This window comes from Rattus norvegicus, chromosome 7, assembly GCF_021556685.1.
Source record: "Rattus norvegicus strain SHRSP/BbbUtx chromosome 7, alternate assembly SHRSP_T2T, whole genome shotgun sequence".
Lineage (NCBI taxonomy): Eukaryota > Metazoa > Chordata > Mammalia > Rodentia > Muridae > Rattus > Rattus norvegicus.
Window position 1 is genome coordinate 65,800,095 of NC_141540.1, and position 17,445 is coordinate 65,817,539.

The following is a 17,445-nucleotide window of genomic DNA, read 5'->3' on the forward strand; positions in this document are numbered from 1 at the left end:
ACAATGGGTTCGCTGATTATAATTTACTCTCAGCTGCCCTACAGTTCATAAAAGGGTCCCTTCAAAGGCTTTGGCTTCGAGACTTTATTAGCCATGTTTCAGCGACTGTACGTCCTTAAAAGGAATCCAGATGCATTTCTGTACAAATAATCTTCCATTCAGACATTTTACCAGTCCAAGCCCACTTTGATTTCTAATATGTTTGAATAAATAAGACTATGCTGTGGAGCTAATCTGTTTCCCAAGGATTTAGGAGAATGCTGGAGACTGACTGTAAAGTAGGGGCCTTTAGAAAACCCCAGTGTTTTGCAGCCAGATGTCTCTCAGAGCCTTTGACCAAGGAAAGCCTCCATTTGTGCTCCTCTCCAAAGGAAACAGAATCTCTCCCCACTGTCAAAACTAATCGAAGTTTCTGTATTTTATGTGGGTTTCCTCCATTCTGTCTTAGAATATACCAGTACCTACACTGAGAACAACTGCGACCAAATAGAGTTCCTCTTAAAGCTGTTTTTGCAGGGATGAGAACGTGTAATGGAAATCAGTTCTCTTAACGAGACGCTGACCAGCACGGAGAAAACAAAACAAAATGAAAAACCAAAAGAAAAAAAGAATGGTGCAGAACCCCCCAGTTTCAATGAGTACAATGTTTTTTTAGGCCTTTCAAATACTTTTCCTGGGTGTCTGCATGTTGGTAATATTTTAAAGGGCTTTGATTGTGTGTCATGACTTTTCAGAATTAAAATTATATTATCAAGCCATTTTGAAACTTTGCTCCGATATGTACTTACTGTCATAAAATCATAGTTCAGGCTCCGAATTCATTATGTAGTCACGAGGGATTGCTGGGATTGGACTCCCAGCAAACGTGTCTGATGGGAGTCGGAAAGGCCAACACGTGGTGCGGAATCCCTTAGCATATGTAATGGAGTGTCAAGAAATTGACAGACTTCTTGACCAGTTCATTTTCTAGCAACTGAGACTAATATCCAGTGTCTTTTTTTTTTTTTTTTTTTTTTTTTTTTTTAAGAAAAATGGAAACAGTTTCCTTTTTGGTTTAGCTGAGCCTGCTGAGAATAAAAAATGTCGGAATGAATGTGTGGCCCGTCCGAGGCACAGAACCGCTCTATCTTTATTCCATATGTTCTGAAGTGAAGCCTGATGGGGTTTCAGATCGTGGCTGAGATAGCAGAGGATGGGGCAACCCTCCCGAGCGGAAAACGCTGAGCTTCGAAATCCAAATCTCAGATTCAGGTCAAGTTCGCCCAGAGGTTTGCTGAGGCTGGTGGACCTCTGGGTGAACTTGCCTGGAGTCCTGCACTAGATAAGGGCAGATTTCAAATGAACTCAACATGAGTTATGGTTTCAGGTGCCGATCACGTGGTACGGTTCCTGCTGTGTTTCTGTTTAAGTTGAGGGTGAAGATCCACATGAGGTAAAAACGTGTCTCTTCCCAACTTTTCGTGAGTCACTCACAAACAAAACACATTAACCCCTGGCAGCTGGAGCTGGCGAAGTTCTTAGAAGAAGCAGGCTCAGCCACGGTGAGCCTCACTTCCACTTCCGGGATCTGGAAACAGGGTGGAGGCAAGTGCGATCTGAGTATGTTTTATGTGGGTGTGTGCTTACTTCAGACCATCCCTAAGTAGGAATTCGTGCTGACGGCTTTAAATAAAAACTAAGCGCTGGGCAAGATAGGCTTCATAACCTCACGACTGTATACTTTTTCTGGAGAGAGTAATGCAGAGGGGCAAGGTTCTGGGGTCCAAATTGGAAGGTCTGACAAAGCCCTACACAAGTGACATGAACACAGTAACTGAGAAAGATCTGCTTGTCCCCAGGTCTTCCAGCAGCTGTGTTGTCTCTGTTGACTCTTCAGAGACGACTCGATGACCATACTATGCTGAACTTGGGAGTTTTCTTCCCTCTTTTTCCTTCTCTCCCTTCCTCTTTCCCATTCTCCTTCCTTTCTTATAAATCATGCTAACATTTGTTGACCTTGGGGGCTTCCTTCCCCACTCCAATATAATTGATCACTATGATACCCCACTGTAGCCTCCAGGAAACCAACATGGAGCAGTGGTTCTCAGCCTTCCTAACTCGGTGACCCTTTAACACAGTTCCTCATGTGGCGAGGATCCCCCAACCATAAAATGATTTTCAGTGCTACTTCATAACTATAATTTTGCTACCATTAGGAATCATAATGTAGACATCTGATGTGCAGGAGGTCTAATATGTGATCCCTGTGAAGGGATTTTTCAACCCCCGCACCCCCCCAAAGGGGTCACGACCCACAGGTTGAGAACCTCTGATTTATCAGTCTGAGCAGTTTCCATATACTTATTTTCAGGTAAGCACTTTAGATTCCTTCCTGAGGTGGTGAGAAGACTCCTAAGATTGTCTGCTGTGTGCTTTAAACCTACCTCTCCATATGTGAGACACGGATGAGGAGCTTTAGATGTTCAGTGGTTCTCCTGAAGACACGGATAAGCCCACAGGCACTGCCTGAGTCTCTGAGGGGCACTGTGAATTTTGCTTCAAGTGCCAGCTTCCTACCTCGGCAGTAATAGTAATCATTTTATCTAGCCGGATCTTAGAGGGCGCTTTTCAGGATTTCAGTGTCTTCCTCGAGGAAGGTTTAAATTCAAGCCTGTGTCTACTGTCCTCGGGGAGTAGTATGGACTTGCTGGAAGGAAGCTGGGGCCAGGGTTGGACAGTAGTCAGCTGGTCATTACGTCCTGAGTCTCACACAGAATGATGGTCATCCTGGAAACCCGACTGGATCATTTCAAACCTTCAACATTTAGTCACACAGGCAGTTAAAAGATACTTTGAGGAAGACACTGAAATCCTGAAAAGTGCCTTCTAAGATCCGGCTAGATAAAATGATTAATATTATTGCTGAAATAGGAAGCTGGCACTTGAAGCAAAATTCAGGAGACAGCAGTACCACAAAGCCACAATGTTCTTTTTTTTTTTTCTTATTTGTTTGTTTTTGAGTGCTGAAGATCAAATGAAAGTCCTGGCCATGTTAGGCAAACATTCAAGCATGTGGAATTACGCCCTAGCCTTCAAAACAGCATTTTTAATAACAATATTATGATTATGTGTGGCAGTCTGGATTTTTAATGATTTTCCAAAACAATTAGGAGTTACATTCTTTTTTTTTTTTTAATGTATTAAAGGATTTATTTTGTGTGAATGGGTGAATGGGAGTTACATTTTTTTTTTAATTTATTAAAGGATTTATTTTGTATGAATGAGTGAATGGGAGTTACTTTTTTTTTAAATTTATTAAAGGATTTATTTTGTGCGAATGGGTGGGTGTTTTGCCTGCATGTCTATTTGTGTGCTGGGCTTGTACAGTGCCCATGGAGTCCAGAAGAGGCCATCTGACCCCCTGGATCTGATTACAGAAGGTCGTTGGCCACCATGTGGGTGCCAGGAACCAAACCTGGGTCCTGGGAAGCACAGCAGGTGTGGCCGAGCCATCCCTCCAGCACTGGGGAAGACCTGCATTCTGAACGACACGGCTTTGGAAATATACTCACCTGGAATTTCTTGTGCTATTCTTTTGCAAAGGACAAACTAAATATTTTGCTTTCTAAGCTTTCTGTCATTTTGGCCGGCATGCTTTCTGTTCATTGTGTCTGTGTCTGCTGTGAGTTTTATAACTAGCGTTACCATGGCTGTGTCCCTTTTGGAGAAAAAAAAAAAGAGCATAGAGTGGGGAGAGAAGAGAAGCACCAGCGGAAAGGTTTCTGTGGCTTGCTTGCCTGATTTCTTTACTGCTCTTCTAGAATGTCTACATCCACAACTAAAATTAACAGGAGGTTGCAGCTAAAGACAGCAGAATAGTGCACGACGTGGTTTAACCCAGACGGTCACACATCTTCAAAGTGAGAAAATACACGGAGGAGGGAAACTCACGTTCTTTATTTCCCGAACTTCATCACCTGCTCTTGTTTGGTGTTCTCGAGTGCATCCTGGTCAATGGCAGTTCTGGGTTGATGAGCCTCTGAACTTACAAAGCTCCTGGTTTATTTAATCTCTGCTTTTCCGTTTTCACATAAACCAAAACAACCTTGGCACTTCTCTTTAGGATGGAGTCAAGCCATGAACTGTCCAGAAATGACTAATGTCCTCTGCCTTTGACATGGGGCGCTGTTCCCTGGGGGTTGGGGGGTGTTCAGTGGATTGCCCATACTGACCAGCTTTACAAAGGCACCGCTGGCTTGGCTTCAGATGCACTGGCCCCTTGAATAACAGCAAGTGGACCAGCCAGTGGTTACTAGGGTACCACGATGTACTCGCTGGCTTCTCTAGGATGGCTCTGAGATTCCCAGTAAGAACATTACATCGTTATGGTTTATTATTTTTCTTGGGAAAGAAGTAATCTAAATTGAAAATTAATTCATTGATGCATCAAATCTTGGCTCAAGCTATCTCTACTCAATTCATGGGAACCCTGAAGCAAATCCTTTTTTTTTTCCTTGAACAGTAGAAAAAGAGAACACAGATATTTGTGCTTATGTGTGTGTCCACCTGTGTGTGCATGTGTGTGGAAGGCAGAGGCTGAAGCCAGGCATCTTCTCTGGTCACTCCTCACCTTAGGCAGGTCTCTCACTTGAGTCTGATTCAGAATCAGGGGTGTCTTTTGCTGGCCTTTCCAGCCTGGTGTCTGTGTCTCATTTTTCTACTCTGTGTCTGTGTGTCCTGAGAAGCCGTATGCTCACTGGTCTAAAAAAGCAGGGAAGCCCCTGTTGGCCGGTGGAGGTGGGGAAAAGAGCAGCGAGAATGGGAGAGCTGTGGATAGAAAACAACAGGCCTCAGCTTCTTTCCCACTGGCTTACCCAAACCTATACAGCTTGAAACTCTCCTTACATCAGCTAAGGACCGTCACAGAGAGAGAGGGGTTTTTCTCTGTACTGATGGTTACAACTACCTTGGAGGATCTCGCTGCCTATGCATTTGTTTTTATGAAGTGTTTTTGTTTGTTTTGTTTTTGTTTTTGAACCTGTTTGCAAGTCTGATAGCGTTACTTCTCTCTCATGAGCTGTTCAGTCATTGGCCTTCATGCAAAGAATACAATCTAAGCAGGGATTGCCCAGTGTTGAGTGACAGCGGCTGCTGGCGAATCCCATCTGTTCTAGCTGCAAAAGCCCTACCCATTCAGTGATAGGGAAGGGAGGGTGTAGAATTCTCTGAGCAGTCATGCGCACCACTGCTCTTGCGCCGCTATGGCTTCGATTGTGATACTATACTTTCCGCTCCCATTCTCCTGAGCTTATTTTTTTTTCACTCAACAAATTCCCACAGCTCTTCACATTCACATCAAACAGGATTCCCTTTAATCTCATCTTCCCAGCCTCTCCCAGGCGCTCCTGTTCTGGAGCTGTCTGCACCTCTCACCATAGCTTAGCAGTTATTTTGAGTGTCTCTCTGTCCTGGAGGCAAGTATCACTGTGGCTTCATCTTCCAATTCCTGATACTTTAGAACAGCTCCTGGCACACAGTAAGTGCTTAACCGAAAGTTCTCAAATAATTAGTAAAACAAGAATTAGACCTTAGATGTAATGGAGAGTGACCTTCCCAGCCCACCCCCAGGAAAACGCCAGAGACAGAAGGCAAGACAATTCTGCAAAAATTCCCTGGTTACAATCTTTCTAAGTTTCTTCCCCCCAGTTTGTTTCTGCTCTTGCCAGAAGGGCATACTTAGTGTCTTTCATCCTCCATCTCGCTGAAATGTTCATAAAGCTTTTTTGGCTTTTTGGTTTAGCTTGGTTTGGTTTGATGTGTAAAGAAGGTCCCGGTGGCTGGCTGCAGTAGATGGACTTCAATGAAACCCCAAAGTCGTTCTGAAGAAGTCCTGCAGTAATCTAAAGATGGGAACCCTCACAGACCCAGCCAATCATCAAAAACTCAAGAAGGACAAAACCTATCGGTGCCTTTTGACCACAGAATGAAACGGTAAACCCACAGTGGCTGAGTGTCAGAGTGATGGTTTCTTCTGGCTTCTCTGTAGCTTGCACATCCATCTCAAGTTAATTCCAAAGGAGAAGGCAGATCTTGTCTGCAACTGAACATAACCCCTCTGGCCTTGATGTCTGGTGGTTCTGGAGCCCATCCCTGGGAAGCAGGCTAGATGAGAAGCAGAGTTACCTCTGGCTTCCACAAGTTGTAATGGCCTTCCAGATTGCCTCTGTGGTCAATGACTGTCCGGAGCTGGCCAGCCTCCAGCAAGCTTGTTTAGGCTACTTGACGAGTTGACATAAGCAATGACTCTTCCCAGTGCTGCCGGTGTCTGAACATTAACAAGCAGCAAGTGTCCGATGAAACTATTAAAGAGAACAGGCATTTTCTTCTTTGTTTTGGAAAGGAGCCCTCTAAACAAATCCATGGTCTAGAAGCCCTGGGAGCAAGGACTGGGGTGGTAGCAAAGGACAGAAGGAGGTGGGCTGAGGCATGGAAGAGATCTCCACACAGGGTCAGCGTAACTAGAAAAGAGTTGGGGGGTTCCCAGATCATCGCCCTTAAGGAAAGAAACTGCGAAGTGTGTGGTGAGATGAACTTTCGCACCATGTCAGCAATAGTGTACACTGATGGGCTGGAGAGATGGCTCAGTGGTTAAGAACACTGACTGCTCTTCAAGAGGTCCCGAGTTCAATGCCCAGCAGCCACACGGTGGCTCACAACCATCTGTAATGGAATCTGATGCCCTCTTCTGGTGTGTCTGAAGAGAGCTACAGTGCACTCACATACATAAAATAAATAAATCTATAAAAAAAAAATACTATACACTGAAATTCCAAGTGACTCAAGGGCAAAGGATACCCTTACTTTTGCTAACAGCAAAATAAACAACTTTATTTAGGAGCAAGAGTTTATTTAGGAGGTGGTGTCTTGTGATTTTGAGATAGATCCCTGGGATGGTATTTAGAAGAGGGTTCTCGGAACTGGAAGGGTTCCAGGTGTAGCACTCCACCGGTAACGGTCTCATTTGAAGAGTGCAGAGGGGGAGAAGGATATTACATGGGAGGCTGTACCTGCCCCCAAGAGGGAGCACTCTAAGCAGAAATGAAGAGGAGTGATTCATGTGTGAAAGAGAAGCATTCTCCCTTGTGCTTTTCCGCTTGCTCTTTGACAACCGATAACTTGGAATCCTAAACTGAGAGTCTGGGGGTGGTGGGGGTGGAAGTAAAGGCTTTATGTTCTGAGATCAGTCTCTTCAACATATTATTGGGGTAGAATTAGAAGATGAGGGCCCCAATAATATTTTTCATCATACAGAACAAAACACTTAATTGTTTTCCTTCTAGAAAGCTACCGAAATTAACTAGAAGAGTTGAGCTTCTCAGCATCTATGATTTTCTAAAGAATCACTGGTGGGACTGATCTACCAACTTCTGAGTTTGCAGGGCAATGCATTTTTAATCATTAATATGCGGTTTTTACAGAAAGCAAGAGATTCTTCAAGGTTCCATTGAATATGCTTATCTCCAGCCATTTAGAAAGCTTGGCCCGCCATCTGTTTGATTTATTCAGAGGTTGACCTGGAAGCACAGAATTTTAACTATGGTTTATTCCAGATTCCATGGAAATATTTTTAAAACAGGAGTGAGACACACACAAAACCATAACGTGATGTTCAGGTTGAAGGGGAAGAGATGTAAGACCTCTCTATTCTATCAACCCCCCTCCCCAACCCCCACCATCACTCAAGAAAAATCTAAGGAACGGATTGCAGAAAGCTCAATTAAATAGCAAGTCTACTGAAATTCCTGGTCAGAATTTCAAAACGAGAGAGAGAGAGAGAGAGAGAGAGAGAGAGAGAGAGAGAGAGAGAACATACATATTGATGTCAGTAATTACAACCAGGAATGACAATCCTGTTGGAAACATGGAGAGAAGAGAGTTGGTGTCTATTTTCCAGATCTTAACATGGAGGTGAACAAGTGTCAGTCATTTGTCTATATGTCTCCTGCACTCCTATCTTAGAAGCCAGTGGTCTAAACTACTAATCTAATTACCTAATGCCCATTTGGGAGCTAACTGCCTTCTACGTGAGTTACATGTGTGCCGCTCTACTGAGTGAAAAATAATAACGCCCAGCCCTTTGGATCCAGGGTCCTGGGCCATCTGAAAGTTGCTTCCTGTAACCAAGAGATTTTGCAAGACTTTGCCAACTATATTAAAGTTCTTGAGATGAGGCAAGGGTGGGGGCATTAGCCTGGATTATCCCAATGATTATCTTTAAATACACTGTCAAGAATTCACAAAAGACGGCTAGAGACAGAAGGAACAGCAAGCAAACCAGATGCGACAGTGTAGCCTCTGAAGAGCGAAGAAAGTATTATGAACCGGGACAAGCAAGCAGGGTTGCAAAACTCAGCAGGGCAAAGATACTGGCTTTGTTCCAGTGGGTAAAAGCCCCTGCTGGCCCCGGGGTACCAAATGAGACCATTGTGGACTCTCTGTTGTTTTCAAACAACCACGTTTGTTATAGCAAACATATAAAGCTAACACAATCATCTTTCCTTTAAATGGCTTGGCAAATTACTCATAAAATTGACAGTTTTTCTCATAAATATGTCTAGTACATATAGGAATTCTGGGTTTCCTAAGACTTTTGGGAATGTAGCAAATTAAGACATTCTTTTTAAACTAGTCATATCCTTTAGAAGGATATGTTTTGGCTTACTAATTTTTTTTGGCTCCACTAATTGTTGGCTTACAACTATACCATATGAAATAAACATTAAATAGAGTATCTATTTCAAATTAGTACATTTTTCAATTTAATCACTTGACTTTTAAATTTTTTATTACTTGGTGTTTAATTTTTTTCCTGTTTCCATTCACTGTTCACTCTAATAAAAACAGTTCTGCTTTGTTTTATTCTAAATGAGTTTGTTTCACCCTCTGAGAAATTTCATGAAGTAATGGTGTGTGTCCATAGACATTAAAAATGTTTGTTCTGTAGGTGGTTTTGAGTTTCTCTGGGACAATAGCATCCTTCTCATCTGGAAATGGCATATGACCATCAGCAGGTAATGAGGTGACTGGAGAAAACCATGGGAAGATGAGTCCAACGACATTCATTACCAAGCTGCTTCAAGGTGGGGACCTTCTCCCACCCCACTGGCATTTGGCTTTGACACTTTAGAGGAATGCTTCTCTTTCTTATGACACCACTGCCTGCTCCCAAGACAAGAGCAGAAGCAGGAAGTGTTAGACATGAAAGGACAGCTCCTACCCACCTGATAATATTAGGGAGAAAGGACCAGAGCATCCAAGTGTCAGCTCATTGGGTCACTCTCATTCAAACCACCACACGTGGGTACCATTGTTGTAGGTGAAGAGATGTAATTCTACACTGTCCTGTTAGAATTGGGTCACTGGATAAATCAGGACTCTTTGGAGAAGGCCAGCATTTACGCAGTGCTCTTTCTTGTAAATAAAGGGATCACTTTGATTGGCTAATACTCATACTATCTACAAAATATTCTAAATTTCAATTCCTTCCCTGATGAAAATTCTTTTCAGGATAAAGGTGGTTAATGTGACAGATCTAGGGTAATCAAAACAACCCTCTACAACCTAATGCTTCCTTTAAATGTCACCCCTTGTGATTCTGAAGTCTCTAACTGTACATCCCCCCCCCCAAATCCTCAAATATTGAACAATGATCTCCAACACAGAATTGTTCAGAGGTGGGGCCTTCAGAAGGTAGTTAGATCATGGGGCTTTTACTCCATGAATGTGTTCATTCATTTGTGGGGTTGTAACTTAGTGGGCTCCTGAGAGACTGTAGAACACTCAGGAACTGGAGCCTAATTGGAGAAAGTGGGGTTGGGTCTTGGGAAAGTTGTCTACTTTTTATCGCACCTGGCCCTTTCTTTTGCTCTTCCCCGACCTTCCCCACATCAATAAAATGAGTAGCTTCACTGTTCAGCCTCACCACGGACTTGAAAACAAGGGAGCCAAACAGCCACAGACTGAAAATTTAGAAATTCATCCAAAAACATACCTTTCCTTCTGTAAATTGCTTTGCCTAGGTATTTGCCATAACAATGGAAGGATAAGAGAACCCTAAAATAAGACATAGAGGTAACATAAGTCATCCACCTATAACATAATACCTAACTGTTAGGAGAGGCACAACCAAGGGAAAACAACATAATAAAAATCACATGTGCCTCCACATGTAAATACACGGACAGCGAGATACTGAAGACATAACAAAGTGATTATATGCCCGCACTTATTCATAATGAGTAAGTGGGGTTCAAGAGGCCGCGAGTCATTCCATACAAGATGTTTGGTGAAATGAAACAGGAGAGCAGGCATGGGTACAAGAACCAAGGGAAGCACTCTCTGGCTAAGCAGCAACATGCTGGACGGCTTTGTGTCCGAGAGTTAGAAGAAGGAAGTCTTCTGATTTCAGTATGGAAAAATGTCCATGAAAAAAATAAATTCCAAGTCTGGAAATACTCTTGCAAGTGAGCTAGTCCGCGTTTATAACCGTAATGTCAAAATAATTCTCAGTGTTATGACGTGGATTAGGAAGGCAACGAGATATCAAAGAAGAGTTCTATCTTTTGAGACCCGCAAGTCTTAGATCTCTCTGAGGATGCTTTTCTGTGACATCTATGGTTGCAGACAAATAGCTTTTACAGTCCGGTCAATTCAAGACTGAGTGGAGCATGGTAACTGCATCCCTTTCCAAAATGCAAATGAACCTTCCTGAGAAGGACCTTAACAAAGACAAGTGCATCTGTCTTTTGCTTTGTGGTGTATTGTTACTCTGAAATGTCAGCATATTTTAAGAGTGTTTTAAACACTTTGTGTCTCTATGCGAAGTAGCATTTAAGGTTAGGCTCAAATAACGGCAGACAAATTCTCCTTTATGTGACTGTTTGCAGGGCTCTTTAATGAGTGAAACTTTGGCCTCCTTTTGGGGTTTATTTACTCTGTCTTGTAGGGCATTTAGCAATCCTGCTCTGTGAAAGGCTAAGGAGTATGGCCTGCGATTGTGGCAGCTAGTAGTGTCTCTAAGCATTTCTGAAAAGGCCTCTAGGGGGCGGTACCACCACTATTGAGAACCAACAAGATGGATGCTTTTCCAGAGTTCATAGGCTGTTCTCTACCAGCCTCTCTGTTTCTTGGTTGCTTAGAAACTGACCCACTGATTCCTATCTGCCCAAGACCCACATGTGAGATTACTGGCCCTCTTGAGTGGGAAGTGGAGGCCCTGGCACCAAGTTGGAAAAGAAGATCTCTCTCTTCAGGAGAGCTGAAGAACTAAGCTAGGGAATGGGCTGACTTCAGAGCAGAGCCAAAGGAGGTGTCCCTGTACTATAGCAGGAACAACAAGTGTGGGACAAGTAGAGAGAGAAGGAGCCGATTTCAGGACTCTAAAAGTAAGCTGTGGTCTCAGGTCTCTGATGCGCCTTATAGCGAGTAATACTCCAGAGTCACTCAGAAAGATAAAAGTCTACTGTTGGATGCTTGTGTGGGAAGCTGGTGTGTTGAGTTCAAAGGAGAGAGAACCCATGGTTGTTTGAGTAATTCTTGGGTTTAATCTGGAAAAGTAGGATCTGATGGAGCGGAATGTTGAAGAACCGGGTAAAACAGAAGAAATGGAACCCAGCTGGGTGGGTGGGAAGGGTGGGGGGAGGAGGTAGAAGCCATCATTTATCAGGAACAAAGTCGAGTATGGTGATATATTCAAGCTTATAATGTACGGTGAAGTATTTGAATTCTTATTAGTTTTCACTCTCTAAGTATATCACGAGAACTAAGGCTTAATTCTTAGTGTCTCAAACAGAGGGGAAGCAGATCAAAATTTCCAGGTTTTTTATTTTCAGTAAGTAAAATGTCGGGGAATGGTCTAAAGTATTCCAGATGAAACATGACTTGAAGCGGGAGGGCAGGAAGGAGGGAGAGGGGTGCGCTGTTTCTCACCTTGACTTTACATCTGTTATTACTTTCTTATTTCCCTGAAATACCAGACGTGTCTCCACAAAAACAATCCCCTCTTCATGCACACTGCTCCCGAAGTCTCCCCTCCAAGAACACAAAGGAAACAGAAACATACGTGTAAGATTCCTTTGTTTCTAAACCTATCACAAGGATTGGTTTTATCTGAGCAAGAGTTATCCCAAACTTCAAATATCGTCTTGTTTCTCAACAAAGTAACCGTATCACCGTTTAAAGAAAGGGGTGTGATGTCAGGGTGTTTCACTATAAACAACAACAACAACAATCTCATTTTACGTTAAGGAAACCTTAAACTTCTCAAGCAGCACAACAGTGCACTGAGGACTCAGGGTGAACATGATTCTCAGGGAGGATCCAGTAGGGACCCCATTTATAAAACCTAGCAGGCATCATTATTCCAACCAGTGTGTGTGTGTGTGTGTGTGTGTGTGTGTGTGTGTGTGTGTGTGTGTGTGTGTGTGAATGCAAAGAAAGAAACAGAATTGCTTTTAAATAAAAAGCAAAAAAAAAAAATTACATTATCTGGGAGCTGGGAAGCCATGCTTGCTGGAAAAACATTCTGTAATCAATTGGTTGGTTTGCTCGTGCTTTCAGACTTAGAGAAGGTACACTTAGACTCCGGAGGTGTGAACCAGCCAAAGGTGAGGTTTCCACAGTGATGCTTCCTGATGACCAGACACGGTTGTAGACAAAGACCTATGATGCTGTGACCCACGTACAATAGCGACTAAAGGTCTGTTTCGCCTGGATGATAACTGGCAAAACATTGTTTTTACACCATATGGACCCGCTCTGTTTCCCGAGTCCTTCCACACAAGCTAAAAGCTAGGTTAACCCACAAGAACAAGAAAGCCTTCCACACTTAATAAAAACCATGACTGGAAAGATGGTTTAAGAAAAAAAAAATGACCCTAAGCAGGTTGGATAAATTAAAGCTATCCTTGCTATTTTGGAAGTGGACTGTGTTTTTCTTTCCCTTCACTACAATACAGTAAGCACACCGGGTGCTGATCTAAGCACCATGCCTCAGGCCAGGGAGAAGTCATTTATCACCCTAGGCCCTAGACCTCACTGCCTGCCTCCCCATAGATCCAATAAATCACAACTGTGTAAGTGGACGAGCCTTTCCGAGTGTGCTGGTACATGCTGCTGTTGCTTTCTTTACCAGGGCAGAGATTCCTCAAAGTGAGTTTACGTTGGACTGGTACAGAAATGAGTTTCTGTGTTTCTGGCAAAATGGCCTGCCAATTTATAAAGCGCTTCCCAGGCTACCCAGAGAGTTGTTACAATCATTACCCTCATCTAATAGACCAGGAGAGAAGTCACGGAGATCAGATGATTGGCCTTTAAACCCACAGGAAACTTGAATGCAGTGTTCATTCGGGGATTCTAGGCCCTGACGTGTACTCACGGTGGTGTCCAGCCAGATCCTTGCAAACAAGTTGCTAGAGCTGTTATTTCTCAACCTGTGGGTCTCGATCCTTTTGAAGGCTGCATACTAGATATCCTGCATATCATATATTTAGATTATGACTCGTAAAAATAGCAAGGTTTGAAGTGGCAACAAAAATTATTTTATGGTTGGGGATCAGCACTACATGAGGAACTGAATTAAAGGGTCGCAGTGTTGGGAAGTTGAGAGCTGCTGTGCTAGACAGACCTTCAGTTGCATTTGAGAGTCGCAGAAAGAGGGACGGCATATTTAAATGTGTTTTATAGGAAGGAACCCAGTCTATGGAAATTTAAATGTTTTAAATTACATGTAACAGCTTTACATGAATCACTATTATTTAAAAAGATTGATATGAACTTCTTTGCCATCATTGTCTGGGGCTTACAGCTTTTTACATCTATAGCTATATATTTAATGTAATTAAATGTGTTGAACAGAGTCAAGCTATAGTTTTTATTCTGATCTTGCTTATATTCAGGAAGGAAAGCTATTTATAATCATTTAGCTATCGTGTTTTGTTTGTAAATGGTGGTTATTTTGTCAGTTAAGTCAATCTGAAGCAGTGATTCTCAACCTTCCTAACACAGCGACCCTTTAGCACAGCTCTTCATGTTGTGCTGACCCCAACCATAAAATTATTTTTGTTGCTACCTCATAACTGTCATTTTGATACTGCCGTGAAACAGAATGCAAATATCTGATGTGAAGGCTATCTGACATGTGACCCCTGTGGTAAGGTCACTGGACCCCAGAGGGCAAAACCAAAATACCAAAGAAAAGCCTAGCTTTGTCTAAATTCTATCTCAAACATTATTAATATTGCTCATTTACTTGTGTAGGGACAATCTTAGGAAAATATTTCAGTTATACATAAAAGCATAAAAATAGTAATACCACTCACTCACCCTGACCTTACCACTAAGTTTACAAAGTTATCTCACAAACAGAGCTGAAAGGCACTACATAATCTCTCCAATATGTCTCTTTTTGTCTGCTAGATTGTTCTTAGTCTGTGTGAGTTGTTACGCATTTTGTTTGCCCTGGAGTTTTCAATTTCCTATGACTGTTAATTTTTTTTTTCAGTAGTATTACATACAGTTCTTACTCACTTTCGCCACTGTGGATAATCCCATGAAATGTCTATTAGGTCATTTCCCATCTTCTACACAGTTAAACACTGCTGTTCTGGATTAGCATTGTACATGTCTCTTGTGCATATGTGCTGGGGCTTCTTCGCAGCCAACACCAGAGGTGAAAATGCCGGGTCCATCACCCAGAAGTGGAAATTCAGGGCCCGTCACCCGGAAGTGGAGATGCAGTGTCCGTCACCCGGAAGTGGAAATGCAGGGTCTGTCACCCGGAAGCGGAAATGCAGGGGCTTTCAACCAAGATGTGTCCATAACTAGACATTCCTACTGATGCTTATTGTCGGACTTTGAAAAAAATGTTTCCAGAATGACCAGCATGCCCTTGCATCTCTCTGTGGTTTAAATGCATTTTTCTAATTACCAGTACAATTAAACTCCCGTTCATAAAGCTTTTCACCACACCTTATCTGCTGTGAACAATCTGTTTATAGTCTGTGCCCGTCTTCCTGTTTCCTTGAAATTGTTCTTATTGATTTGGTAATTTCTCCATTGTATGTGCTGTGAACAGCATTTGCTAACCCGAATTGCTTTACCCATGCAAGTTTGAATTGTTAGTATAGATCCCATTTATTTTAGTTTACTTCTAAAATAGTCTTCCTAACTCGGGACACATGGATATTGTCGTAAAGGTCTCTCATACTAGGTTCTTTAGTTCGCCTTGTTTCCTGTGAACATACAGTATGAGGCAGGGATTTCCTGACTTTCATCTGGAAGTCAGGGGGCCTGGTACTTCCCGCCATGTTACCTATCTCTGACCATCAGCCCTGCTTCTGCGCATGCCCAGTTTCCACATGCACTTCAGGACGCCTGATTTGGACTCCAGTTTATCCATCCTTTGCTAACAGCTTTGACACTTCTTACTGATTAGAGGTTTCTTATTCTACAAAGTTACTCAGAATCTCTTATGGCTCTTTGTTCTTCTTGGTAAAATTAAAGTCTACATCATTTAATTTCACAGAATCTTCTAGTAACTGATAACATTAATAGTTGCATTGAATTCATAGATATATATTATATCCATAACTTATATACTAAGATTTTAAAGTCTCAGCATTTAACACAATCATCTATGTATACATACATATACACATACACATACAAATGCACATACATGCATACATATATGTAATTGCCATTAGAAAACCACTTCCTTGGGAATCAGAACTCTGCCTGTTCCGTTCACTTCTACAAGCCAGTATCCACAAAAGTGCGTAGGGCAGAGTAGGCACTACAAATGAGAACGCAGATGTGGGTTTGCTTCCTTGTAAACTTCTTCTCTTATAACTGAAGTTTGAAATAGCTTTGAGAGCATTACAGAGAAGCTAAATATTTTTCCTTGTAGATTTATGAAAGATAAAAACATAGCTCTCAAAATGTTTCCTGTAGCATGCTCTATAAGAAGACTTTTATAGCACACATTTCCTACAGCGCTACACAGACACTGACTGGGAGGGTACTGTGGAAGGGAGCATTTGGAAAATGGCTTCCTGTCATGTTCGCCTCCCAGTCACTGTGTGCATTAAAAGTCATGCTGAGGAAACTAGTTTAACTTTTTCTAAAAGTTATGTGACTCCTACACTTTGGAAAAAAAAAGCAACCCCCTTTTTCCCTACCAAATTCTGTTATTAAAAAAATGTTTTTGCATTGTATCTAGGAAAGGGTGGTATTGGAGAATATTTAAAAATATGAAATTATTTAAGTCTCTTCTCTTAAATACTTGAGTATCGGTTGGGGTTCAGGCTGTAAGCTGTGGGGAAACATTCATTCATGGGACTGACACACCTATGGGGGAGTCCACAGTTCCTTCTTTCTGCTATTAGTAAATAAAGGAGACAGAATCAGTTGGCTTGAGCATTTGGATTTCCACTAATTAATACAAAGGCATTTGAGACAGAGGAGTCTGTAAATGTTGATTTCCTCTTTTCCTCTGGAAATGACAGACCTGTACAACCTGTCTTCTGTCTGCAAACCTGTGATCAGACGGAGCTAACATGGCAACCAACGTTCCTCTCAGCCCATGCCTTATTCTACCTGTCCATTCTGGTAGACCCTCACCAGCTTCTGCACTAACGATCAGTAGCTCATCTCCGATATCTGCTGATGTGGCAGGATAGCCTTCTCCAAGCGAGAAACCTTGTGAAATGAGGAAATCTTTACACAGCTCCAACAACAATGAGAGATTGTAGGGTATATGGAATTTTTTTACTTTCTTTTTTGCAACAGCTCATCTGATACCTTTTTATACAGTAGTCATAGTAACACAACCTCCACCCCCTTTCCTCAAAGACTAGCATCACCTTGGTGACTGTGTTTGATGCAATTTTTGTGAAGATATGAGTTGGGCATGTTTAGCCTTTAGCCTTGAGGTATGTAATTAAATTATCAACATAGTGTGATATGGGTTAGATACATGTGCTGTATGTTGCTATCTATTCCACCTATCAGGAGTCCCTCTAGGAGGACAATTTGCATCTTTCAGGAATATGTTAATCAGGGTTTTAGTAGCAAAAGAATGGTATTGTGTATCCCATTTAATAGTGATGGGTGGTTGTAGGCATGGCTATACTCAGGGTAATGACACATCAGATGTCAGTGTAGGTGCAGGTGATATAAGTATGGATACAGGCACCCATCACCAAGACACAGATGCAAACTACGAATAAAGCTTTCCATGGTAGTGTTACAGTTCTGTAACAAGAACAAATGACTGCTTCCAGTGCTGTTCACTTTGCCAAAAAGATACTTTTGCCATTACATCTATGAAGTCACATTGTGGACACAGACTCCTCTCATGTGCTCACACTTGAGCTATGAACTTAGTGGTCATACAATAACTGGATT

At 42.2% G+C, this 17,445-nt stretch overlaps 1 protein-coding gene across 1 annotated transcript; it reads right to left on the reverse strand.

Annotated features, from left to right (window-relative positions):
- Window positions 1–7,391: 7,391 nt before the first annotated feature.
- LOC148004710 (uncharacterized) lies at window positions 7,392–14,780 on the reverse strand. Its single transcript, XM_087559746.1, has 4 exons — window positions 14,566–14,780; window positions 11,968–12,069; window positions 10,031–10,092; window positions 7,392–7,553 (listed from the first exon to the last, which is right to left on the reverse strand). Exons 1-4 carry the CDS (start codon window positions 14,613–14,615, stop codon window positions 7,438–7,440), a joined length of 330 nt encoding a protein of 109 aa, XP_087415872.1. The 5' UTR covers window positions 14,616–14,780; the 3' UTR covers window positions 7,392–7,437.
- Between the last annotated feature and the right edge of the window lie 2,665 nt (window positions 14,781–17,445).